The sequence below is a fragment of the Hemitrygon akajei genome, unplaced genomic scaffold (genome assembly GCF_048418815.1).
Source record: "Hemitrygon akajei unplaced genomic scaffold, sHemAka1.3 Scf000108, whole genome shotgun sequence".
Lineage (NCBI taxonomy): Eukaryota > Metazoa > Chordata > Chondrichthyes > Myliobatiformes > Dasyatidae > Hemitrygon > Hemitrygon akajei.
This window is the reverse complement of record NW_027331994.1, coordinates 528,938-556,542: the sequence shown is the minus strand read 5'-3', so window position 1 is coordinate 556,542 and position 27,605 is coordinate 528,938. Positions and strand designations below refer to the sequence as shown.

At 45.2% G+C, this 27,605-nt stretch overlaps 1 protein-coding gene across 4 annotated transcripts in view; it reads left to right on the top strand.

Annotated features, from left to right (window-relative positions):
• LOC140723299 (uncharacterized) overlaps positions 1 to 8,947 on the top strand; it is a 246,128-nt gene extending 237,181 nt beyond the window's left edge. For all 4 annotated transcript variants that reach the window (XM_073037899.1, XM_073037898.1, XM_073037900.1 and 1 more), the window contains one exon: positions 5,193 to 8,947. In XM_073037899.1, the coding sequence (XP_072894000.1) occupies positions 5,579 to 6,853 (1,275 nt within the window). In that variant the 5' untranslated portion in view covers positions 5,193 to 5,578 and the 3' untranslated portion in view covers positions 6,854 to 8,947. The remainder of the gene's footprint in view (positions 1 to 5,192) is intronic.
• Positions 8,948 to 27,605: the final 18,658 nt, after the last annotated feature.

Genomic DNA, 27,605 nt, shown 5'->3' with positions numbered 1-27,605 from the left:
ATAGGATTGCTAGAAAGGCAAATCGAAACCCCCATTTGACTGTAAAAAAACATTCAGGAAGATTTCGCAGACTCTGGAGTGGTGGTGCACTGTTCTACTGTGCAGCGACACCTGCACAAATACGACCTTCGTGGAAGTGTCATCAGAAGAAAACCTTTCCTGAGTCATCACTACAAAATTCAGCATCAGAGGTTTTTCTGACATTGAGGGAGAGGTTGTTTTCTTCACACCAGACAGATGTTGTTCAGACCTCAGATAGAGTCAGCGACCAAATGCTTGAGCATGGTGCGATGAATGTGTTGAGCTGTGGAAATCACGATGCAAGAAGCATCGTAGGAAAGCCAGATGAGCCCAGGGCATGGAATTATGATATCGTAGGCATTACTGGGAATTGGTTGCACCCAACAGTCTGAGGGATTTAGAGGAACAAATTTGTAGAGAGTTCACAGACTACACCAAGAAACAAAAGTTGAGATAGTAAGTGATTTTAACTTTCCATATATTGACTGGGACTCCCATACTGTAAAAGGACTAGATGAGGTAGAGTTTGTCAAATGAGCCTTAATCAGTACGTAAAACATCCGGCGTAGAAGTGTGCAATAAGCTGTTGGGAAACGATCCAGGGCTGGTGACAGAAATTAGTGTATCGCAACACTTTGTGTCTAGCGTTCATAATGCCATGAGATTCCAAGAAAATATGGAAAAACAGAGGCCTGGACTTCTCTTGAGATTTTAAATTGGAGAAAGATCAATTTTATGGTATTTGCAAGGATTTGACAGGTGTGGACTGGGACAGGCTGTTTTCTGGCAAAGGAGGACTTGGTGAGTGGGAGGTCTTCAGAAGTGAAATTTTGACGGTGTAGAGTTTGTATGTACCTACCAAAATAAAAGGTGAAAGGTAGCTGGTGCAGGGAACCTTTGTTTTCAAGAGATATCGAGGCCCTGGATATTTTGTTCCTCTAAATTCTTCAGGCTGTTGGGTGCTACCAAGACACATTAATGGCTACAATATTATATTTCCACACCCTGAGCTCATCTGACTTTCTTTAGTTGTCCTCTCCTGGTTTCTAAAAGCTTATTTGTCCTCTCTTTGGCTTTTATGTTGGTTTTGGGTTCTCATTTCAGCCACGGTTGAGTCCTCCTGCCTTTCCAATGCTTCCACTTCGTTGGGATGTAGTGATCACTCAGCTCCCGAGTTGCTCCCAGAAACTCCATCCATTGCTGCTCCATCGTCACTCCTACCAGATTCCCCTTCCAGTCAGGTTTGGCCAGCTTCTCTGTCACAGAAACATGGAGAAGGTCAGAACAGAAACATGCCCACTCTGGACGATCAGAATGGTGACCTATACGGGAGACAAAATAGATGGGGGAGGTTTTAAATAGTTGTTTTGCACCCGTATTTTCTCAGGAGATGGACACAGAGTCAATAGAAGTGAGACAAAGCAGCATCAACTTCATGGACCCTGTACAGATTACAGAGGTGGAGGTGTTTGCTGTCTTAAGGCAAATTAGCATGGATCAATCCCCAGGGCCTGACAAGTTGTTCCCCAGGACCCTGCGGAAGACAAGTGCAGAAATTGTGGGGGCCCAAGCAGAGATATTTAAATCATCCTTAGTGACAGGTGAGGTACTGGAGGATTGGAGGACAGCCAAGGTTGATCCGCTGTTCAAGAAAGGCTCTAAGGATAAATGAGAAAACATTATGTTAGTGAGCTTGACATCAGTAGTGGGAAAGTTATTAGAACATATGTGCAGGAACCGGATATGTAAATATTTGGATCGATGTGGACTGATTAAGGATAGACAGCATGGTTTTGTGCATGGTAGGTCATGTCTAACCAATCTTATAGAGTCTCTGGAGAAAGCTATCAGGAAAGTGGATGAAGGCAAGGCAGCTGATGTTTTCTACATGGGCCCACACTTGACAAAGTCACATATGGGAGGTTGGTTCAGTCACTCAGCATTCAAGATGAGACAGTCAATCGGATGAGGCAATGGTTTTGGGAAAGTTACGCTGCAACCGGAGTTTCTCCGGTTAGCGGACGATTTCCCTCCATGCCTCTCTGGCGTCGTGGGGGTACCCTGCAACCGGAGTTTCTCCGGTTAGCGGACAATTTCCCTCCATGCCTCTCTGGCGTCGTGGGGGTACGCTGCAACCGGAGTTTCTCCGGTTAGCGGACGATTTCCCTCCGTGCCTCTCTGGCGTCGTGGGGGTACGCTGCAACCGGAGTTTCTCCGGTTAGCGGACGATTTCCCTCCGTGCCTCTCTGGCGTCGTGGGGGTACGCTGCAACCGGAGTTTCTCCGGTTAGCGGACGATTTCCCTCCAAGCCTCTCTGGCGTCGTGGGCAACCGCGTACGAGGCAAGTTACAGCAGAGGTTCCAAAGAAATCAGCAGCCCGTAACCCAGCATGGATGGAAAGTGTGCAGGGGAGCCGGCTGGATTCAAATTCAGGTTCATCCTGAAGTCCGGCACTGTTGCCACCAGCCAGATCCGGAGATTTTTTTCCAATATTTTTATTGATTTTCTTGCATAAAAGAATACAGAGTACTAAAGTGTGTGTGTATATATATATAATAAACTATAAAAAATGATAAAATTGTACCAAATACTGTATATTAGAAACACACTTATAATCATGAATACCCTATATTCATGTAAATTGACTTAAATCATAATATTGAAATCTTCTAATTTTATCATTATACAAAAAAAATCTAATCCGCTACCATCAAAAAGCTGCTTGTTAAAAAAAAGGAAAAAAAGAAAAACGTCTGTATCATCATAAAGAAATAGATGATAATATGAGCCAACATCCGTACATAACAACAAATCAAATGCTTTGAAAATAATTCAAAAATGGTCCCCATTATGTTTTAAAGTCTTTGATTCAGAAATTGAACACCGAATCTTTTCTAAATTTAAGCATGACGTAACATCACGTAGCCACTGATCAGGTATGTCCAAAATCATATCTTGCCCTCCAACAATACCAAATAAGGCAGGCAAAGGATTAGGCTTAAAATTAACTTTAAAAAGTGCAGAAAAGGTTTGAAATACTTCCTTTCAGTATTTTTCAAGCCTCGGCCATATCCGAAACATAAGAATCAATGAAGCTACTCCATAGTTGCACCTGTCACAATAGGGAGACATATCCAAATAAAAATGAGAGAGCTTATCCTTAGTCATATGGGCCCTATGGACTACTTTAAATTGTAGGAGGGAATGGCAGGAATATAACGATGAAGTATTAACCAATTTATAAATTTCATTCCAGGTTCCTCAGAGATTGAAGTCTGCAAATCTTGTTCCCAGAGATTTTTAATTTTGTCTAAAGGAACATTTGTCATTCTCAACAGCATGCCATAAATATTGGATATTGAACCATTCTGAAAAGTTTTCAGATTAAAAATTACATCTAATAAATTCTTACCTGGACTTTTTGGAAATGTATGCAATTGAGACTGCAGAAATTCCCTAAATTGCAGATATAAAAAAAAGGTTTTTGGTAAGCTATATTTAGCTGACAATTGCTCAAGCGAAAAGACTTCCTCCAACTAACAAATCCTGGAAGTTAATACCCAGTCTATCCCATTCTTTAAAAACTACATCGATCAAAAAAGGTTTAAAAAATAGCTAGAACAAATAGGACTTGATAGAGAATGTCTCATTAAAACAAAATATTTTCTAAATTGTATCCAAATCCTCAAAGTATGTTTAACTACGAAACTGTCAGTTAGTTTACTTAAAAATAAAGGAAGTGAAGATCCAAGAAGAGAAATAATAGAGAATTTATGAACAGAATTAGCTTCTATAGAAACCCAAACAGGACAGTCCTCATGGTTAATATAGTATGACCAAAATGTGAGGTTCCATATATTGCCTGCCCAGTAATAAAACATAAAATTTGGTAATGCTAAACCTCCATTCTTTCTTGCTTTTTGAAAATGAAATTTATTTAGTTGAGAAAGTTTATGTTTCCATATATAGGAAGATAGGGTAGAGTCAAGAAAATCAAAAAAGGATTGCGGAATAAAGACAGGTAAGGCCTAAAAAAGCTATTTAAATTTAGGTAAGATTCATTTTAATAGAATTGATTCGGCCAATCAACGATAATGAAAGAGGCAACCATTTTGAAAGTGTCCTTTTAACGTAACCCAATAGAGTGAAAAAACTTCCTTTAAATAATAGCTTATAAATCTTAGTAATTATTACACCAAAATAGGTTAATTGATTTCTTACAGTTTTAAAAGGAAGGTTAGTATGAATGGGTACCAAATTATTCAAAGGAAGAAGTTCAGTCTTATGTAAATTTAGATTATATCCTGAAAATTGGCTGAAACAAGAAAGTAAAGAAAGCACAGAAGTTTCGACATTAGAAATATAAAGTAGTAGGTCATCGGCATAGAACAAAACTTTGTGAATAATACCTCTCCTTAATATCCCAGTGATACACTGAGATTCTCTAAAGGCAATAGCTAAGTGTTCTAAGGCCAGATCAAAGAGCAAAGGACTCAAAGGACAACCTCAAATGACCAGACTGGATTTATTAAAGATAAATATTCTCATTTCACTATTCGTCATTTATTAAATGTCATTTATTCTCCTTCCAAAGAGACATTGGAATGTGTGACATCCTTAGATGCTGAGAAGGCCTTTGATTGGGTTGAAAACATCAGAAAATTTAATTTTGGGCCTGATTTTATTCAATGGTTTAAATTACTTTATTTATATCCTTCTGCTCGGATTTTAACTAATTCTCAGAATTACAAACCATTTATCTCCAATGTGGAACTAGACTAGGTCAGGAGATATTTACATGGCATTAAGTCTATGGCACTTTAAATTAATAGTACATAAAAGAAAATCCCAGCTGTATGTCAACAAAAGCTACTTGCGTGAGAGTGTTTCAGTTACTGTGGGGCCAGGCACCCATGCCGCTCAGGGGGAACGGGGAATATTGCCAATGGAGAGAGTCAAACTGAGCCAAGTAACAGACTGGAGATGGCAGAAATGCCCCATACTTCTCGACCATCAGAGAGTTTGATGGTCATTCCAGATACCAACACTTTGCCCAGTTAGAAGGTGATTTCTCTCTCCAACTTAGGTTGAACTACACTGTAACAGTGTGATATCAGATCACACTTTGGCAACTCAAGTGAGCTCATCTGAAATGTTGTCCTTCTTTACAGGTTAAAAATGACAAGGAATTTGTCTATGGAAATTCAGACACAGCATACCAGTTTTGCTGTCTCGGTCTAGATATTTAAGAAGTGGAGCAAGGGATTCACTCGATCATCCTTCCTGCTCAGACTGTGGACAGGGATTCACTTGGTCATCTGACCAACTGGCACGCCGATCATTTCACCTGCTCAGACAGTGGGAGTGCATTCACTCGGTCATCTCATCTGAAGGTATATCAGCAAGTTCACACTGGGCAAGGCCACTCACCTGTTCTGTGTGTGAGAAGGGGTTCAGTCGGTCATCCCACCTGTGGACACAGCAGTCAGATCACACTGGGCAAAGGTTGCTCATCTGCTGAATTTGTGGGAAAGTATTCACTCAGTCATCTGATCTAATGGCTCACCAGCGAGTTCACACTGGGGAGCGGCCGTTCACCTGCTCAGACTGTGGGAAGGGATTCACTCAGTCATCCACCCTACTGGTACATCAGCGAGTTCACACTGGAGAGAGGCCATTCACCTGCTCAGAATGTGGGAAGGGATTCACTCGGTCATCCCATCTGAAGGTACATCAGTTAGTTCACACTGGGGAGAGGCCATTCACCTGCTCAAACTGTGGGAAGGGATACACTCGGTCATCCACTCTGAAGGAACATCAGTTAGTTCACACTGGGGAGAGGCCATTCACCTGCTCGGACTGTGGGAAGGGATTCACTTACTCATCTAATCTGAAAGTACATCAGCGAGTTCACACTGGGGAGAGGCCATTCACCTGCTCAGACTGTGGGAAGGGATTCACTCGGTCATCCCATCTGAAGGTACATCAGCGATTTCACACTGGGGAGAAGCAGTTCATCTGCTCAGACTGTGGGAAGGGATTCACTCGGTCATGTAAACTGAAGTTACATCAGCGAGTTAACACTGGGGAGAGGCCATTCACCTGCTCAGAATGTGGGAAGGGATTCACACAGTCGTTTAAATTGAAGGAACATCAGAGAGTTCACACTGGGGAGAGGCCATTTACCTGCTCAGACTGTGGGAAGGGATTCACTTGGTCATCTCAACTGAAGGTACATCAGCGAGTTCATACTGGGGAGAGGCCGTTCACCTGCTCAGACTGTGGGAAGGGATTCACTCAGTCATCTAAACTGAAGGTACATCAGTTAGTTCACACTGGGGAGAGGCCATTCACCTGCTCAGAATGTGGGAAGGGATTCACTCGGTCATCTGACCTACTGGTACATCAGCGAGTTCACACTGGGGAGAGGCCATTCACCTGCTCAGAATGTGGGAAGGGATTTACTCGGTCATCTGACCTACTGGTACATCAGCGAGTTCACACTGGGGAGAAGCCGTTCACCTGTTCAGAATGTGGGAACGGATTCACTCGGTCATCTGCCCTACTGGTGCATCAGCGAGTTCACACTGGGGAGAGGCCATTCACCTGCTCAGAATGTGGGCAGGGATTCACTGGGTTATCCCATCTGAAGGTACATCAGCGAGTTCACACTGGGGAGAGGCCATTCACCTGCTCAGAATGTGGGCAGGGATTCACTCAGTCATCCCATCTGAAGGTACATCAGCGAGTTCACACTGGGGAGAGGCTGATCACCTACTTAGACACTGGGAGGAGATTCTCTCAGTCATCTCAACTTTATGTGCATCATTGAGTTCACACTGGGGAGAGGCCGTTCACCTGCTGTGAATGTGGGGAAGGATTCACTCAGTCATCTAACCTTGTGACACACTACTGGATTCACACTGGGGAGAACCTTTAAATAAGCTGCATGCTGGATATTTGTTCATCACCATTGCTGAATGCAATTTGAAGAGTGACTTGTAAATTATTGCTGCTGATCACCACACCCAGTTCTGCACCCTGGTCACTGGGCATGGGAGGAGTTTCTTCTGCTGCACATTCATCTTTAATGGGACTGGAGTTTAATATTCTGGATCAGAGAAATAAGTCAGTTCTATTTTAAACTCTGTCTCCAGTACTTGGTGAATTTATAACACACCTAGCGTACAGTAGAGAGTCAACTCAGGCCGGCTGGACCCTGCCAGTGATTCTGTTCCAGGACAGTCATTTTCATTTTTTCAATGTTTTTATTGATTTCCAGTAATGAAAAATATACATATCAGTGGAGAGGTTTAGCAAACAGATAATACAAAAGACATAAACAGCAATAAAGAAAAGTATATATTGTCAAAATCAGATAGGTTTAATGTTATGCTGTTATATATACAGTGTAATCAAAAAAACACAACTCTTAATAAATCGTTAAAAAAGATTGGAAAATTTTATTTATATGCAGGAAAAAAACACTAAACTGAATAAGAAAAGAGATTGGGCAGTCCAATTGAGGATAAAATTAGAAGAAAAACAAAGAGAAAAGGCACCCTTCCAGTCACCTCCAAACCTTCACAGATAAGGATTTTTCCTAAAGAGAATAAAGAACAAATAAATTAAATCATATGAAAATATTGAATAAAGGGTCACCAGACTTGCTCAAAATTAAACGATGTATCAAACGTCCAGCTTCTAATTTTCTCCAAGCTTAGATATGACATAATGGAGGTGAGCCAATAGAAAACAGTAGAGGATTAGATTCTTTCCAATATAACAAGATAGTACTCCTCGTCAGTAAAGTTGAAAAGGCGATTGCATGTTGAGTGGAAGCAGATACTCTCCCTATTTCCTCTAGAATAATCCCAAAAATTGCCGTAAGAGAAATTGAGTTGAACATCCACATCTATAACTTTAGACAATATTCTAAACACATCTCTTAGAGCAGCTACCTCTACGTTATATCTGTCACAAATAGGGCTTATATTAGGAAATATATGCACCAATTTATCTTTAGACATATTGGCCCTATGTACTATCTTAAACTGAGCAGAGAGTCAACTCAGGCCTGCTGGACCCTGCCAGTGATTCTGTCCCACGACAGTCCTTTTAAATCCTCCCCTGTCGTTCACCTCTTGTTCCCCCGTGGGACGGGTTCCAAACAGTCACCACTCTGTGGGTGAAAAGGTTCCCCTTGAATTTTCTCCAGACTGAAGAAGTTGAGCTGACTGCAGTTCTGTCTGAGATGTTCTTTGCCCCTGAAATCTCTGAGCTGAGGAAGAATGAATTTGGGAGATACCCTCCTTATTCATGGCTCATTTCCACATTATGGGTCATTTTCCCTGCTTCTAAAGAGTTGTTAGAAAACACGCTGTCCTCTAAAGACTGAAAGCAGAATGCGAAAACATTGGTTGGATGTTCAAAGGAGCAGGATCAGAAACCAGAGGAGAGTCTGCACAGGGCAGAGTTTGGGGCTCTGGACGATGGTCGAGGTAAGAACGTATGATGAGGAGAAGGAAATCAGCAGCGGGGTGTGGCAATGAATGACAGAGTAGCAACATTTGGAAGCTGATAGAGAAAATAATTTGTTTGTCTGACTAATGACACAAACATTACCTGGTGAGGTGCTCCACTGGTCAGGGAACGTGTGTGTTCAGAATTGTTATATCTATTGAGGGATTTGCTTGTTTATCCTGTAATATTATATCAGGATGGTTATTATGAATTGTCCTATCTGTAATAATGTAACAATTATCATATAAATTGTGAGATTTTGACTAAGTGGATCAGGCTGGAATTTATTGTACCTTAATTAGGTTAACATGGTCATTCATCCGTTTGTATTTTAAAGCAAGATTTTGGTGAATGATATTTGCCACTTGATTGCAGCTGCATAATCAATCAGATTGAGTTCAACTGCCGCAGGCTCCTGGAATATGGTGGACTGTGTCTGGTTTCTCTTAGCATTTTCTGCATTGATTGCCTTGTTTGTATTGTATGTATTTGTGATTTTCTTCCCCTTTTGCTAACCACCTTGTCCTGTATTTCCGCAAGGAACCCCTCTGTTTCTGGGAAGAGGTCTCCAACTCTCAGTCCAGGTGCTCGGTGATTCCTTGTCACCATCTCGTCTGCTCAGATCGTTGGGATGTCTCCCATGGAGGGTCATACTCATTCCACTGGTTAAGGTTTTCTTCCACAGTGATGATTTGTTTTTCTGAGGTAGCTTCTCATTTAAGTTTTCTGGTCTGTATTTCTTTTCACAATTGCATGTACACATATGGAGTGCTGAATCACGTTCAAATTCAAGTGTAATCCAAGATGGCGGCGCGACGGAGCTTGCAGCGGCCATTCCGGAGCTGATTATCTGTTATTTGTGAAGCGGGGTGCCGTGCGCAATCATAATCGGATGAAAAACGGACGTGGGAGCACGGAGGAACATCTGGAAATCTCCAGGAAGACCTTCTTCGTTGCTGCTGCTGCTGTGAGATCCGGGACTCAGCTGGGAAGAACAGGCCCCCATTCCTCGGGGTCGCGTTGGCGGGGCAGTCTTAATACGCTCGGCAGAGGATGGTGCTCGGAGAAGCTGTGCCGGAGGCGCGGAGGTTCGCCGGACATGGAGTCCGCTGCGGTCAGGTCGCTTTCACTGTGTGCTGTGTCTGCGAGGCTGAGTCGGGCGGCGCCGTGGAAGTCCATAGCGGGGGTATTCCCTTCTGCTGCCTGCGTGGGATGACGAGTCTATCGGGACCCTGTGGACGTGGAAACTGTGTGGTGGTTTCTTTTGAACTTATAGTCTTTTAACATCTTTGGACTATTTTTACTGTGCCCATGGTCTGTTTTTTTTTAATGAATTATGCTATTGTTTGCACTATTGTAACTACGTGGTTTCGTGCAGGTTTTGTAGCTTTAGTTTTTGGTCTTGTTTTGTCTGGTAGTTTTGGAGCTCCTTTCTGGGTAACGTGCTAAGACAGTAGCGCGATATTAATACGCAGCATTCTCTCCGGACACTGGATTGGGGATTGCCAAACGTTATGTGGATTTTCTGGTGTAGTCTGTTTTGTCATGTGCTTTTGTGATATCATTCTGGAGGAACGTTGTCTCATTTTTTTTAACTGCATTGCATTTGTGGTTTCTAAATGACAAATAAACTGAATCTGAATATAATAACGTGTTTTGATTTACTTTGTTTATCTGTGCGTGGCTCATCGGAGGATGCTGTCCTTTCTTTCATAAGTAGTTGTGTGTTCTGTGTGTTGTTTGTGCTGCTGTTCTTTACAACCCGGCTCGGAGAAACCTTGTCTAGTTTGTTGGTGTGCATGTGTGTTATTAAATGACAGCAAACTCGACTGGAGGTAGCTAGGCCACACCACCCTCCGAGAAAAACATAGACTGACTGTCCAAACCATGTCCAAACCAAAGAAAGGTGAGGAATGTCAGAGTCTATATCCTCACCTAGACAGCCTGTGCCCAGGCAGGAATCGGGTCTGGACAAAGTTTTCCCGTCTTTGTGGCTCCTTTCCTTGACGCCACTCCTTCTAACAGGCATTCACGCTCTCCCTCCCTCCGAACATTATTCGCCACCATCACCCTCGCTCTATCTCTCTGACATCCAACCGCCATCCCTATGGATGAAATTTCCGAATATAAGGTTTACAGGGCTGTATGTTGCTTAAGCTTTGTGAGATTGTGGACTTCTGCGTTTTCCACGAAATAATATCGTGCCTGTCACTACTGTTCCTCAGAACCATAATACAGCTGCGCAAATGAGATGAGTTTAACAATAAATCATGAAAATAAACATTGTGAACTAACTCCATTGTTCTGCTGAGATTTCACACACCTCTCTGCTACTAGATATAAAGAGAAGCATTATACTTGTACCTTAGAGTTCCACGCATGTGGACTCTCCGTGATAGCATGTTAAATAAAAGATTTGCCAACTGAACTTGATTCTTTAACATCTCTGACAATTTGCCTTAGTTAAGCAGGATGCCAACAAAATAGTTTCAAGCGATGGAGTAACTGTGGGTGGGAATGGCAACTTCGAGTTAGCTACCCGTTGGGTGATCCGCTTTGAGCCTCCTGGCCCATGACCGGGTAGAAAGGACGGCATCGGCAAGATCAAGTAGGGAAGACCGCAGCATTATGTGAAGTATTGTGGAAATTAAGGACGTGAGGATCCGGATCCTAGTCCCACCCAAGATGTTTTCCATTTAGTAAACAAATCCAACAGGTATAAATAAGTCTTCAAGAGGCGAACGGAACGAAATGTCGTTCACGCTTGTGCTTGTGACTGATTGTCTTTCCTTTGCAGGAGCAGGTAAGTAGATTGAAGGCGGATGGGAAGCAGTGACAGTAAAGTTGATCAGGAATGCGGGGGAGAGAGTTTCCTGTAAAGATAATGATGAAAACCAGGTAAGTAGATTGAAGGAAGATGGTAAGTAATGATAGTCAAGATTGCTGACAGAAATGCGAGGTGAGTTTTCTCTGTAAAGGTAAAGAAAAAGAATGAGAAAGTTGCGCCGGTAGATTGAACGAGTAGCGAAATCCCGGGGAGAGCCGCTGGTGCCGCCAATCTCCACTGCTGATGATGGCTAGTTGGAAAGTGGATATACTAGACATGTGATTTCTTTTACCAGTGACTTGTGTGGTTGGACACAAGGACGGTGGCTCTATGGGAGTCTTTGGAGATAAAGAAAATTATATATTTTAAACAAGATACTGTTAGAGGAGACGGAGACTCTACGCAGGTTTAATAAAGTGTTTTGATTTATGCAATTGACTTTGTTATTTTGAGCCTGGTCAACGGAGCATGTTGTCTTTGTTTTCCTAAGTATCTGTGGGTACTGTGTGCCCTGGGTCGGGGAAACGAAACGTTGTTTCGTTAAATGACAATAACCTTGACTTGTCTTGAGAAAAGGCTGGAGGTAGCTCAGCGACATCAGTCTCCGAAACCAATAAATAGACCGACTGTGCAGAAGACGTCCGAACAGAAGAACCGGGAGGTGTCTCAAGGCTTATATCCTCACCTAGAGAGTCTGAGAGAGCCCGAGCCCGCCCCGGATTCACATCTGATCGAAGTTTTAATGTTCGCAGAAGCTGTACGACAGAATCAAACACCCCGACCCGCCTTATAACGCCCAGGCAACCGAAGCCGACGAGCAGAAGGGGGACAAACCGCGAGACAAAGAACTATCCAAGGATAGATGAGCCCATTTTCCGGGTCGCTTGTCCACTGGCGGATGGGACTAAAAATCAAACGGGGCATGAATATACTTTGCATATTTAACTGGGAAACGGGAAGCGAAACAGAATAGATCCTGTTTCACAGTATCCAAAACAAAATGTTTGCCCCGTCGCGGTAATCCGGCTGTGGGCCCTGTCCCAGGTTCAAGCTATGGGACAAATTTGTAAGATTTATAACCCCTTGCCTGGAAATGGTCAGATGTTTTTGAAAGTGGTTCGTGGGACCGACTTGGACTGCAGTGCAAGGAAATTTTGAAGTCCCCGGAGGAATAAAGTGAGAAACAATAATGATGGAGATAACGTTACTAATGGAAAGTGGTTACAGGGCACCGTGTAAGGCTGCCATGATGGGGAAGCCATAGTGATTCTGAAGAGGTTGCCAGGTGCAGACAAAAAACAGGAGAAAATATGACTGACTGTGTTTCCCGTTTCCTTGACACATGGGGATCATCTGCTGGAATAGACTTGCAGGACAGCTCTGCGCTACCGTGCAGATAGTCCAGACATTCTTAAACTGCCCAACGACGCTGATTGTCAACGACAGCTTATTCTGACATGCCGACCTCTGATGTATTTCCATTGCACCGCCCGATACACTGAAACATCTCAGCCGAGCGATCACCAGAAGCTCCTTTCCGTGACTGACAGAGCAGAATCTCTTTCTTTAACCAGACGCATCTATTGTGGTCCAGAAGACACAGTGGCAGAACTGTTTATGAGTGAAGAGCAGAATGAGCGGTTTAAATTAACAAACCGAACTTCTCATGTCACGATTGCCATCAAACTCCCTGCAACTGCTGAACTACCCGGACCCGTGCTTCAGACTTTACAGGGTTAAACCTCACACTGTCTACATCACTGCCTAATACTAACGCTACTCTACAACTTCATTCGGGATATTTAATCTTCGCCCTTTTCAGCGTTAAAACAAAGTTTTACCTGCCTGCTCCCCCTCCTTTGCCCGAGCGTGTCGTACACCTTTTGCTTTCGCAGTCACCTCCCTCCCTGTGGTCGGTACACAAGAACCATGTGGGATTGTACATTCCGCCCCACCACAGGAAGACCAATGCTGTTCCACCCTCTATACGAAAATATAATTTGTCACCGGAGGGGTCACCACCCTCCCTGTGGTCGATACACAAGAACAATGTGGAATTGTACATTCCGCCCCACCACAGGAAGACCAATGCTGTTCCACCCTCTATAAAGAAATATAATTTGTCACCGGAGGGGTCACCTCCCTCCCTGTGGTCGGTACACAAGAACCATGTGGGATTATACATTCCACCCCACCACAGGAAGACCAATGCTGTTCCACCCTCTATACGGAAATATAATTTGTCACCGGAGGGGTCATCTTCCTCCCTGTGGTCGATACACAAGAACCATGTGGGATTGTACAATCCGCCCCACCACAGGAAGACCAATGCTGTTCCACCCTCGATACGGAAATATAATTTGTCACCGGAGGGGTCATCTTCCTCCCTGTGGTCGATACACAAGAACCATGTGGGATTGTACATTCCGCCCCACCACAGGAAGATCAATGCTGTTCCACCCTCTATACGAAAATATAATTTGTCACCGGAGGGGTCACCACCCTCCCTGTGGTCGATACACAAGAACCATGTGGGATTGTACATTCCGCCCCACCACAGGAAGACCAATGCTGTTCCACCCTCTATACGGAAATATAACTTGTCACCGGAGGGGTCACCTCCCTCCCTGTGGTCAGTAGACAAGAACCATGTGGGATTGAACATTCCGCCCCACCACAGGAAGACCAATGCTGTTCCACCCTCTATACGGAAATATAACTTGTCACCGGAGGGATCACCTCCCTCCCTGGGGTCGATACACAAGAACCATGTGGGATTGTACATTCCGCCCCACCACAGGAAGACCAATGCTGTTCCACCCTCTATACGGAAATATAATTTGTCACCGGAGGGGTCACCTCCCTCCCTGTGGTCGATACACAAGAACCATGTGGGATTGTACATTCCGCCCCACCACAGGAAGACCAATGCTGTTCCACCCTCGATACGGAAATATAATTTGTCACCGGAGGGGTCACCTCCCTCCCTGTGGTCGGTACACAAGAACCATGTGGGATTGTACATTCCGCCCCACCACAGGAAGACCAATGTTGTTCCACCCTCTATACGGAAATATAATTGGTCACCGGAGGGGTCATCTCCCTCCCTGGGGTCGATACACAAGCACCATGTGGGATTGTACATTCCGCCCCACCACAGGAAGACCAATGTTGTTCCACCCTCTATACGGAAATATAATTTGTCATCGGAGGGGTCACCTCCCTCCCTGTGGTCGATACACAAGAACCATGTGGGATTGTACATTCAGCCCCACCACAGGAAGACCAATGCTATTCCACCCTCTATACGGAAATATAATTTGTCATCGGAGGGGTCACCTCCCTCCCTGTGGTCGATACACAAGAACCATGTGGGATTGTACATTGAGCCCCACCACAGGAAGACCAATGCTGTTCCACCCTCTATCCGGAGATATAATTTGTCACCGGAGGGGTCACCTCCTTCCCTGTGGTCGGTACACAAGGACCATGTGGGATTATACATTCCGCCCCACCACAGGAAGACCAATGCTGTTCCACCCTCTATACGGAAATATAATTTGTCACCGGAGGTGTCACCTCCATCCCTGTGGTCGATACACAAGAGCCACGTGGGATTGTACATTCCGCCCCACCACAGGAAGACCAATGCTGTTCCACCCTCTATACGGAAATATAATTTGTCACCGGAGGGGTCACCTCCCTCCCTGTGGTCGATACACAAGAGCCACGTGGGATTGTACATTCCGCCCCACCACAGGAAGACCAATGCTGTTCCACCCTCTATACGGAAATATAATTTGTCACCGGAGGGATCACCTCCCTCCCTGTGGTCGATACACCAGAACCATGTGGGATTGTACATTCCGCCCCACCACAGGAAGACCAATGCTGTTCCACCCTCTATACGGAAATATAATTTGTCACCGGAGGGGTCACCTCCCTCCCTGTGGTCGGTACACAAGAAACATGTGGGATTGTACATTCCGCCCCACCACAGGAAGACCAATGCTGTTCCACCCTCTATACGTAAATATAATTTGTCACCGGAGGGGTCACCTCCCTCCCTGTGGTCGGTACACAAGGACCATGTGGGATTGTACATTCCGCCCCATCACAGGAAGACCAATGCTGTTCCACCCTCTATACGGAAATATAATTTGTCACCGGAGGGGTCACCTCCCTCCCAGTGGTCGGTACACAAGAACCATGTGGGATTGTACATTCCGCCCCACCACAGGAAGACCAATGCTGTTCCACCCTCTATACGGAAATATAATTTGTCACCGGAGGGGTCACCTCCCTCCCTGTGGTCGGTACACAAGGACCATGTGGGATTGTACATTCCGCCCCATCACAGGAAGACCAATGCTGTTCCACCCTCTATACGGAAATATAATTTGTCACCGGAGGGGTCACCTCCCTCCCAGTGGTCGGTACACAAGAACCATGTGGGATTGTACATTCCGCCCCACCACAGGAAGACAAATGCTGTTCCACCCTCTATACGGAAATATAATTTGTCACCGGAGGGGTCACCTCCCTCCCGTGGTCGGTACACAAGAACCATGTGGGATTGTACATTCCGCCCCACCACTGGAAGACCAATGCTGTTCCACCCTCTATACGGAAATATAATTTGTCACCGGAGGGGTCACCTCCCTCCCTGTGGTCGGTACACAAGAGCCACGTGGGATTGTACATTCCGCCCCACCACAGGACGACCAATGCTGTTCCACCCTCTATACGGAAATATAATTTGTCACCGGAGGGGTCACCTCCCTCCCTGTGGTCGATACACAAGAACCATGTGGGATTGTACATTCCGCCCCACCACAGGAAGACCAATGCTGTTCCACCCTCTATACGGAAATATAATTTGTCACCGGAGGGGTCACCTCCCTCCCTGTGGTCGGTACACAAGAGCCACGTGGGATTGTACATTCCGCCCCACCACAGGACGACCAATGCTGTTCCACCCTCTATACGGAAATATAATTTGTCACCGGAGGGGTCACTTCCCTCCCTGGGGTCGATACACAAGAACCATGTGGGATTGTACATTCCGCCCCACCACAGGAAGACCAATGCTGTTCCACCCTCTATACGGAAATATAATTTGTCACCGGAGGGGTCACCTCCCTCCCTGTGGTCGGTACACAAGAGCCACGTGGGATTGTACATTCCGCCCCACCACAGGAAGACCAATGCTGTTCCACCCTCGATACGGAAATATAATTTGTCACCGGAGGCAGTGAAAGGTATGAAGCCTGGCATAGAAGCGCTGTTGGATCAGGAAGTGGTGCTCCCAACCTGTAGTCCCTGTAATTCCCCTGTTTCACCAATTCCAAACGCAAGTCGTGATAATGAGTGATTTTTTTTTTACCAGACTTAAGGGAAATTAACAAGATAGTTGTACCTCTTGGTCACGTCGTTCCCGATGCTAACGTCATTCTCTCCATATTCCTACCGCATCTGATGTTTTTCTGTTATAGACTCTGTTCTGCCTTTTTCTCCATCCCATTACACAAGGACAGTCAGTATTTGTTTGCTTTCACTTACAGTGCTGGACAGTGAACTCGGACCAGGGTGCATCATGGGTAAACTGAGAGCCCCTCGGTTTTGTGCCGCAGCAGTCACACGGGATTTCCCAGCGGTTGCCAGGGGAAAGTAGAAATTTACAAACTGCATATTATCACTCTCGGCCGAGTTAATTGCGAAAAAATGACATTGCGGCTTTATTGACAACCCTGGCTGAAAAGAGACAAAAGGTTTCCCTCAATAAACATCCCTCAATAAATTTCAGCCCACTCTACAGGATTTGGGAGACATGGTTTCTCAAGGAACGGAGCAAATTGCAAAGAACGAATTGCAGCTTTTATTAATGCGCGACCTCCCCGCACCCGAACTCAAATGCTTCCCGTTTTGTGAATGGTCAACTACTGTAGGCATTGGATTCCTGAATATCGAATGACGGAGGCTCCTCGTCGACATTACCGAGCATGTCTGCCGAAATACAGTGGACTCAGGAAATGAACACAGCCTTTAATGCTCTTAACACCGTTTTGTCAACCGTCCCTGCTTTGGGCATGTCTGACTATCCAACTCCTTTCCAATTATTTGCAAATAAACACCAAGGGTTTGGTAGTGGCAATTTAGCACAACGACATCGGGGTCTCAGACAACCCATTGCATATTATTCATTACAATTACCTCTATTTGTAAGAGGCATGCCTGTTTGTCTAAAATCTGTCGCCGACCCTGCAGTTATGGTAGAAATGTCTAATCCTATTGTATTGGATCACCCTGATGAAGGGTCTGGGCCCGAAACGTCACTGCTTGCTCTTTTACACAGAGGCTGCCTGACCTGCTGAGTTCCTCCAGGATTTTGTGTCCATTACTTTGATTTCCAGCATCTGCAGATTTTCTCTTGTTTCTGATTGGACTCAGGCAACAGGCAACAACAGAAGGACATGTAGTGCATTGACACAACAAAGTTAACCCCGGGTCATTACCATCTCCGGATGCAATGGTCTTGTCATTTAATCTTGCCAGGCAGTTGTGTTGTCGTCACTAAACCTCTCAAACTGATTGGGAGTTAAATTGACCAAGACTAGAATGAAGTCCCTTCGGATTCAAACTGTGATTGTGCTCAAGGGGTGGGCGGAGATGGGACATAATCGTTACGTATCACTGGAACAGTCATGTATAATAAAGTGTTGAGTTACTAATGACTGGCGCGAGGCGCATAAATCTATTCTGCGCTCGAAAAGTTACCTGTCGGGTCAACTCTCACTTCCGTCAAACCCCGGGAGTGTAGAATCACCGAAGTTGTACAACGCTGATCGGTTGCAGGTCAGACATCAGTGAGACGGAACTGGAAATGCAACAGAGTGAGTAATGTTCGATCAGAGAGCGTTTAAAGTAATTCTGAGATATTTCGATGTGTGGTTTGCCGCATCAGATAATCAATGTAAAAGATACAGTGTCCGAATCCACAGATATGAGGTATTTGACATTTCTTTTTTTTTTACCATTGTGATGAACGGTAAGCATAGATGACTGAAATATTAATGAATATTTAACCGGCCGTACCTCACAAGCTGAGCGTTTCCATTAATTTGTGTCTGAATTCGGATTTCCAGTATCATTCTTTATTTTTTCCAAAAATCGATTACACTTGCAGATGGAGATCAGTTCGTTCAGGAAGAGAAAAAGAGAGAGAAAAAAGGAAGTTGATCCCTCCTGACTGAACAAACCCGGGGAAACACACGGAGGGCATCACCAGAACGAAGAATGAGATGTCACGGAGGGAATGAAAATAAAACGGACGGGACCTGACTGGACCGTCCCGGACAGTTCCCGAGTTCCACAGAGCATCCATCGGGGTTAATTACCGTTGAGGTGAGTATCGCATATTTGGCAGGAATCTGATGAAGGACAATTTTCATATTTACGGTGTAGACGGCGAGTGAAATGTATCACCATTAAACGCATGTGTATTTCAGAGCGCTCAGTTGTCAGCTGTGGTTCTACATATCGGCAAGTGGACAGCTTATGAAGAAAAATCGCGATTGATTTAATTCTACTGCAGAAACCAGCTGGTCGCTCTACAATTTAACGAATTCAGTTAACAGTTTCAGCGGGTATTTCACCGCATTCTTCAGCTCCTCTCTGAACTTGCTCTGAGTCACGGCGTAAATACATGTGTTGGTGCAGGAGCTGAGGATCTGCAGCATCGTCGCCGTGGAGTCTGCGATGTAAATCGGATCCGTGAACGAGTAGCGAGGGATGTTTACAATCCGTGCGTAAATATCAAATACTACCCTTGTTAACCACAGAAATATAAAACTACCGGTTATACTGAATAGTAAAACGACCGATTTCTTTCGGTTCTCCATCTCCGGGTCGTTGTCATTCTTTCCGTTGCTGCGGCCCCGGAACCCCATCCGGACTTTACTGGCGGACAAAATCCGTCTGACTGTCAGAGAATTGACCAATAATATCAGAACAAACGGGAGACAAGGCATGAAAATGCGATGTATCATCTCAAGTGCGGCCCACGAGGGGGACGTAGAGAAACTCTCTTTGGTGACACAGCCAAAGGAAACTCCATTAATTATCATCAAAGGCTACAATGTAAAGTAGAAAGGGACACTTTCAAAACAGCCCAGAACACTCACTGTCCCGATAACCACAGCCGCCGTTCTTTCGGTGCAATATTTTGTTTTCTGCTTTTCACAACAAATCTGTCACAGGTGAACGCGACTGTCAGCCAGACAGAGACCCCGGTGCTTCCTATGAGCAGGCAACGAACAACCCTGCAAACGGGAGTCCAATAGAGGAAGGAAGACCTAAAGTATATGAAAATAGTCCAGTTCAACAAAGGGTCAGAGATAACGACCAGGAGATCGGCCGCTGCCATTCCCAGCAGGTAGCGAGTGATGCATTTGGAGAGACCGCACTTTCCTCTGGACAGGATTACAATCGCCACCAGGTTAACTGCAAGAGGGAAGGAAGGAGGCAGAGACATTACTGACTAGTCAGGAAATTCGAGCCGCAGTGTGATAGAATCAGATTAGTTCTTGTGTTTTGTTATCTGCCTCAGAGGGTAGAAACCGGACCAAGGACATATGGAGCGACTGAGAGTGTGCATTATCGGGGTGACAGAGACTTCCTGCGAGTTCTGTTAAATCTGGGTGAATTACCAAAACTGACGAGAGATGAGCTGCTTAAATGCCACCTCGGCCGCAGTAAGGGATGGACATTAAATACCGGCATCACTGCCTCTGAGCCGCACAGGAATGAAATGAAATCCATATCGGCCGTTTCCGCTGCTCACATTTCTAAAATAAATGAACCACTTGCGTCGTTCAGTCACCCAGTCAGGCGATTCAAAGGGACCTAAAAGAAGGACGGCTGTTTCCCACGGATGCAGTGTAGCCCGGTGTCCTCGTTTTCAGACATTTCAATTCATGATTATTCATCCACATCAAGGCAGCGAGAGGATTTCAGTCAAAGGCAGCATTTCGGATCCAATATGGAGTGCTGTCCGCTACGAAACCAATGGGATTAATATTGTCAGCGCCTTCCGCCCATGACTGAAATGCGGGGACTGGACAGGTGGCTGTGGAAACAAGTAGCGAGAAAAACACTTCGGAACATAGGAGTTAACTATCAGTTTCTGCCGTTTGCAGGAGTAACAGCGGCTTACCGGGAATTCCAACGGCTGAAATAACCGGGTAGTAAATGTCTTCTATCCGCAAGATTACTGGATATCCCATTTGAGTGACGCAGTGACGGCTATTGCTCTGAATTCCACAGCTCGGCAAGGCACTCTGGGCTGACGTACTGCAACAGGCTCTGATTTATACAAGTGATCGATCTCCAGTGACAAGGTCCCACCTCTGACTATTGTTATTGAACAAACAAATTACATCACCGGCAGTGTCTCAGGTGCAAATGTTGTGGGCATGTAACACAAACGCAATAATACCATTGGCATTCCCTCAATCAGATCCCTCTGCGATCTCTCTGCAATCTGACTGAGGTAATGCCAATAGTATTAATGGTTACATTATGTTACATGCAATTCGACCAAAATGTGTAATGAGACCAGTAAGTGAGCAATAATCGGCTCTGTTTACAAGTTCCCACAATAGTGTTGGCAGCGGTCCCGGCTGATCCTATTTTCCTACATGAAACTTTCACTTCGGTTCTCTTTCCACGAGCAATCGGGAATCGGTGTGTCCGGCATTTTTGACATTTTTCACTGTCACACCTACTGTTTCATCTACAAATAGACCTGGTTTCCTCTCAGTGTGCTCTGGATCCAGGGGCACTCTCAGTCTCCTTCTCCAGACTTTCAGTTAATGTCATTCACTTTGCATTTTTTTTAATTCAGCAGCTCCACTTCGGCAACAAACCCACCCCACCTCATCCACTTATTGCTCCCGGATATAACACATCCCCGTTGTGTACACAGACACTCTGTCCAGTTCTCCATCAGCCCGGGGCGATATCGATGTTTACATCATTTTGATCATCATAATGTTTATCTCCGACACCTTCTCTAAGTCTAGAGGTGTCGACGGTTCAGTCCATCTGTTAAACTATATTTTCCACATACGTAGTTTCTCTGTGTGTGTGTGTGTGTGTGTGTGTGTGTGTGTGTGTGTGTGTGTGTGTGTGTGTGTATGCTGTAATACCTCTTATACATCTTATAATGTATGTGAATAAAACTACCTGTTCGTGCTGTGCTGTTGAATCCACCCGAGGAACAGTGAGATGCTGAAACACTGTGGCGTTCAATTAGCTGTAGGAGTACGTATAATGGGCTGATTAGGCTGTCATTCACTGCCCTTGGGTTACAAGCACAACCATCAACACAATTTCTCTCTGGTGTAAATACCGGCAGGATTTTAAAAAAACATGCATAGATTCCATTCCGATATGATCTCATGGTTTGTCATAAAAATACCCGTTTCTTTGGCATTTCCTTTAGAGTGCCCTTCGCAGGGTTGTCAAATAAAGCCTCGTCATCAAATAAAGCCATATTAAAAAGTATTATCAACATACACACACACACACACACACACACACACACACACACACACACACACACACACACACACACACACACACACACACACACACACACACACACACACACACACACACACACACACACACCACTCCCTGTCTCTCTCATAGACTGTGTCTATGCATTTCATGCCGGTTTCTCCTCCAGTATGAGCGTGTGGGTTTCATTCTATATCTGTCAGTCTCTGTTACAGTGTGAGAGTGTGGGTTTCATTCTGTATCTGTCAGTCTCTGTTACAGTGTGAGAGTGTGGGTTTCATTCTGTATCTGTCAGTCTCTGCTACAGTGTGAGAGTATGGGTTTCATTCTGTATCTGTCAGTCTCTGCTACAGTGTGAGAGTGTCGGTTTCATTCTGTATCTGTCAGGCTCTGCTACAGTGTGAGAGTGTGGGTTTCACTCTGTATCTGTCAGTCTCTGCTACAGTGTGAGAGTATGGGTTTCATTCTGTATCTGCCAGTCTCTGTTACAGTGTGAGAGTATGGGTTTCATTCTGTATCTGCCAGTCTCTGTTACAGTGTGAGAGTATGGGTTTCATTCTGTATCTGCCAGTCTCTGTTACAGTGTGAGAGTGTGGGTTTCATTCTGTATCTGTCAGTCTCTGTTACAGTGTCAGAGTGTAGGTTTCATTCTGTATCTGTCAGTCTCTGTTACAGTGTGAGAGTGTGGGTTTCATTCTGTATCTGCCAGTCTCTGTTACAGTGTGAGAGTGTGGGTTTCATTCTGTATCTGTCAGTCTCTGTTACAGTGTGAGAGTGTGGGTTTCATTCTGTATCTGTCAGTCTCTGTTACAGTGTGAGAGTGTGGGTTTCATTCTGTATCTGTCAGTCTCTGCTACAGTGTGAGAGTGTGGGTTTCATTCTGTATCTGCCAGTCTCTGTTACAGTGTGCGAGTGTGGGTTTCATTCTGTATCTGTCAGTCTCTGCTACAGTGTGAGAGTGTGGGTTTCATTCTTCATCTGCTAGTCTCTGTTACAGTGTGAGAGTGTGGGTTTCATTCTGTATCTGTCTGTCTCTGTTACAGTGTGAGAGTGTGGGTTTCATTCTGTATTTGTCAGTCTCTGATCGAGCGTTAAGTGTGTCGTCTCAGTCCTGTACCCGGAAGCCACCGATTCAGTGACAGCCGGTGTATTTTTTTCTCTTACTTTCTCAAATCCTGTAACTACTCTTAAAATAGTCGTTGTCTTCCCTGAGTTGGTTTATGTTATAATTGTGTGATGGAGAGATCATTGAGGAATAGTGTCGGTTGTTCGAACAGTACATTCCGGATAATAATCATAGGGTAAAGAGACCATTCGGCCCGGCATAATTCTGCATGTTATTTCTTACTCAACCAGATCCATCCAGTAGTACAGCACCTGGTCTGTAATTTTCTATGGTTTGGCAGCGCAACGACTTCAATGTTCAATGTAAATAAACACTTCAGATAAGTGCTTTTATTTAAATATTTAAGTGCGTAAGTAAATTCATGATTTGATAGAACTAAATCCGACAGAGGCAGAATGTTTCATGTTCCAGCACCATGTATATCAATAGATGTTCCTCAACAATTGTAAATTGCTTCCTTCAACGAGTATCTCTGCTCTCTTCAGTTTGCCGATTCTTTTATCCGTTCCTCAATGTGCACAACAGTGTGAGTTTATTCGAGTGATGTCCCACTCAAAAATAACGTAATATTCAATTTGATTTTATTTTTAAATGAGCTTCAGACTGGTCCATGTTTTATTGATTATATAGTGGACAGCCATGTTCTGTGTGGTACTGAGATAGCTTGTGAGTAGGAATGTGAGGGAAACTCAGGTTTCACATTTGAAATAATCTAATTTTCCATATTGCAGCCTGGGGCTGACTGATGAACTACTGAGAAACTGGCGTCACCGCTCAGGCAACAAACCCACCCCACCCCGCCCCACTATGTGCCACCAGATATAAAACATCCCCGCTGTGTACACAGACACTCTGTCCAGTTCTCCATCACACCTGGACGACATCAGTGTTTACGTCATTTAGATCAGCCTCCCCTGTATCATACATATTTTCGATACCTTGAGGTCCAGAACTGTCAATCGATCCCTGCATCTCTTAAACTATCTTCTCCATACCTGTGATGTGTATGTGTGTGTGTGTGTTTATTTGTTTGCTCCTGTATGCATATGTGTGTATGTGGGAGTGTGTATGTATCTATATATGTGTGAGTGTGTGCTGAAATACCTCTGATACATCCTATAATGTATATGAATTAGAAATTTCTGCTCGTGCTGTGGATTTTGAAACCATCAAAACCGCGGTTGAATCCACCTGAGGAACAGTTAGATGCTGAAACACTGTGGCGTTCAATTAGCTGTAGGAATATAATGAGATGATAAGGCTGCCATTCACTGCCCTGTGGATTACCAGCACAACCATCAGCACGTTTGACCCTGGTGATGTCAGGAACGGGGGCAGAATTGGACCCAAATGCAGGACGCAGACACTGAAGTACTAGGGGTAGGACAGGATGGGGATGCCATGGCACGTGAGGGGTAAGGCAGGAGGATCCCAGAGTTCGGACGTGGCAGGGCAGGAGGATTCCTCATGGCGGGCCGCAGGGATCCCGGGCAGGGCCGCCTCCCAGGCGGAAACACAGAGGCCTGGGCCAGTCGCGGACACCTGGGCAGGTGCGGGGCACAACCCTTAGGGAGCAATAGGTGGAAAGGGCAGACACCCCGCCGGCCAGCGGCAATCCGGCCGGAACTGCCCGACGGAGGTAACGGAGAGGCAGGGGCAGAGCCCCCGCCGGACAGCGGCAGACCGGCCGGATCTGCCCGACGGAGGCAAGGGATAAGAAGGAAACTGGGTCCAGGGTGAGCAGCAGGACTACCGTGATACAACGGTACATTGGGAAAAGCAACCGACAGAGTGGCAGCGTGAGCAATGAGAATACGGCAGAACAGCGGGACCAGCGCACAGGAGAGAAGCAGCGGAACAAGACCAACCGGATAGAGCATATACAGAACAGGCCGGCAACCAGGGCAAAGCAGGATTCCGAGCAGGGCGGCAACCAGGGCAGAACAGGATTCAGAGCGGGTTAAACTGGCTTCGGAGCAGGACGACCCCACAACTAGGATCAGTCCCCGAGCCTCGTAAAAACACCAACCCCCTAATAGGCAACAGGTGTACCTCCTTAAGCCAAGATGATTAAATGGCTCCGTGTGACAGGAGGGCTGGCTGCAAGGCCTGGAGTCCGGAGTCCGTGGACCGGAGCAAGACCCGGAAGGCGGGCTTCGGACCGGACCCCAACAGGTGTAAATACCGGCATGATATTTTCTGTTATTTATAGATTCAACTCGGTAAACAGATCTCTTCATCTCCTGCTTTTACATAAAATAGCTATGTATTTGGGATTACCTCCGCAGTGCATTGGTAGAAGTAAATGCAGGATCGCCAATTAAGGACACACATTAGGAAAATTCAACTTAGAAGCCATTATCACCACATTGTATAGCTGCACCATTACCTCCCGCTCTTAAACTCAATCTCACAATTGATGAAGGCCAATGCACCGTATGCCTTCTTAACCACAGAGTCAAACTGCGTAGCAGCTTTTAGTGTCGTATGGACTCGGACCCCAAGATCCCTCTAATCCTCCAAACTGCCAAGAGTCTTGTCATTAATACTATATTATGCTATGGTATTTGACCTACCAAAATGCATCCTATCAGTGTCCAGCTATAAACTCTGACAGCCCACCACACTATCCACTAAACCCTGAACCTTTGTGCCATCAGCAAATTTACTAACCTATCCCTCCACATCCTCATCCAGGTCATTAAAGAAAACACAAGGAATAGGAGTCCCATAACAGATCCCTGAGGCTCACCCCTGGTCCCCGGCCTCCATGCGGAATATGACCCGTCTACAATCACTCTTTGCCTTCAGTGGACAGCCAGTTCTGGTTCCACAAAGCCATGCCCACTTGGATCCCATGCCTCCTTTCTTCCTCAATAAGCCTTTCATGTAGCCTGGGTGTACATCCCGTCCGGTCCCGGAGACTTATCCAAATGGGTGCTTTCCAAAATCTCCGGCACATTCTCAAACTTCTCAGTCCACTGCAAGTCATCCCTACAATCGCCAGGATCCTTTTCCGTAGTGAATACTGAAGCAAATTATTCTTTAAGTACCTCCGTTATTTCCTCGGGTTCCATAAACACTTTTCCATTCTCACACTTGATTGGTCCTATTCGCTCACATCTTATCCTCTTGCTCTTCACATGCTTGTGGAATGCCTCGGGGTTTTCCTTAGTCCTGAATTATGTGTGTTTTTGTTTTCTTTAAGCGGGTTCTTTGCTTTGTGGCCGCCTGCAACAAGACGAACCTCAAGGCTGTCTACTGTATACATACTTTGATGGTAAATGTGCTGTGAACTATGAACAAGTCGGGAGCAATGTTAGGAAGGCGCGCTGGCCTTCATTTGTCTGGAATCGAGCTCAAACATGGTGAGAAAATGTTGCAGATCTGTAACGCACAGGTCAGACCACACTTGAAAAGTTGAGCTTAGGGAGACGGTGGAACCGTTAAAGGGGGTGAAGAGCAGATTTACCAGGATACCACCTGGACTACACACGCGGTGTTGTACAAATAATAAGTCGTTGTGATTGGAAAGCGCTGCCTGCTCCTGTGGTAGAGATGGGGGTCACCAGGTGTCTTCAAATGTAACTGCACACACAGATGACGGGCGATTCATGCGTAGATATCGAAACGATACAGGAAGCAAAGTTAACGAGACGGCTCATATAATAATCAGCGCAAAGCAGTTAAGGCCATAAGGACATTAAGAATAGGAGCAGAATTAGTCAAGTTAGTCTATCGAGTCTGCTCCGCCATTTAATCATGGCTGATCCAATTTGCCTTTCAGCCAAAATGCCTTGTTCTTTTTTTTCTCTCCATGACCTGCAGAATAAAGAATCTATCACTTTCCGTCTTAAATATACATAAAGACTTGGACTCTGCAGTTGCCCGTGGGAAGGAATTATAGGATTTAGCCCTCTCTGGCTGACGAAATTAGTTCTGTTCGCCGTTCTACAAGGACGTTCCTCTATTCTGAGGCAGCGTCCTCTGGTCCTAGACTCTCTCACCATAAAACATTATCCATCCCACATCTATTCTGTCAAGATCTTTCACCATTCGATATTTCCAATGACGTCACACCTCATTTTTCTGTTTTCCAGTGAATTCCGGGCCAGAGCCAAAAACCCTCTTCATGTGACAAGCCGTTAAATCCGGAAATCATTTTCGTAAACCAGGACTGAGCACTCCCTAGTTTCAGAATATCCTTTCTAAGCGGAGAGTCTCAAATCTGCTCACAACACTCAAAGTGCAGCCCTAACAGTGATTTATAAAGTCTCAACGTTATATTGAATCGGGCGAGTGACCACCTTCTATACTGTTCTCTGGGTTATTTCCGTGGTGGTCATGAGTACTGCCTTTCTAAAGAAAGACCCCTCCCTCTTTCACTCCTTTCCCCATTCGATATCAGATGATTCTCGCCCTTATCGCTCTGCTAAACCTGACTTGTGCTGATGCAATCAACGTTGACTTTTCCTGCCCAGGGGAAACTGCAGAACGACGCGCGAAACAGCACGGGTTCAAAATGCC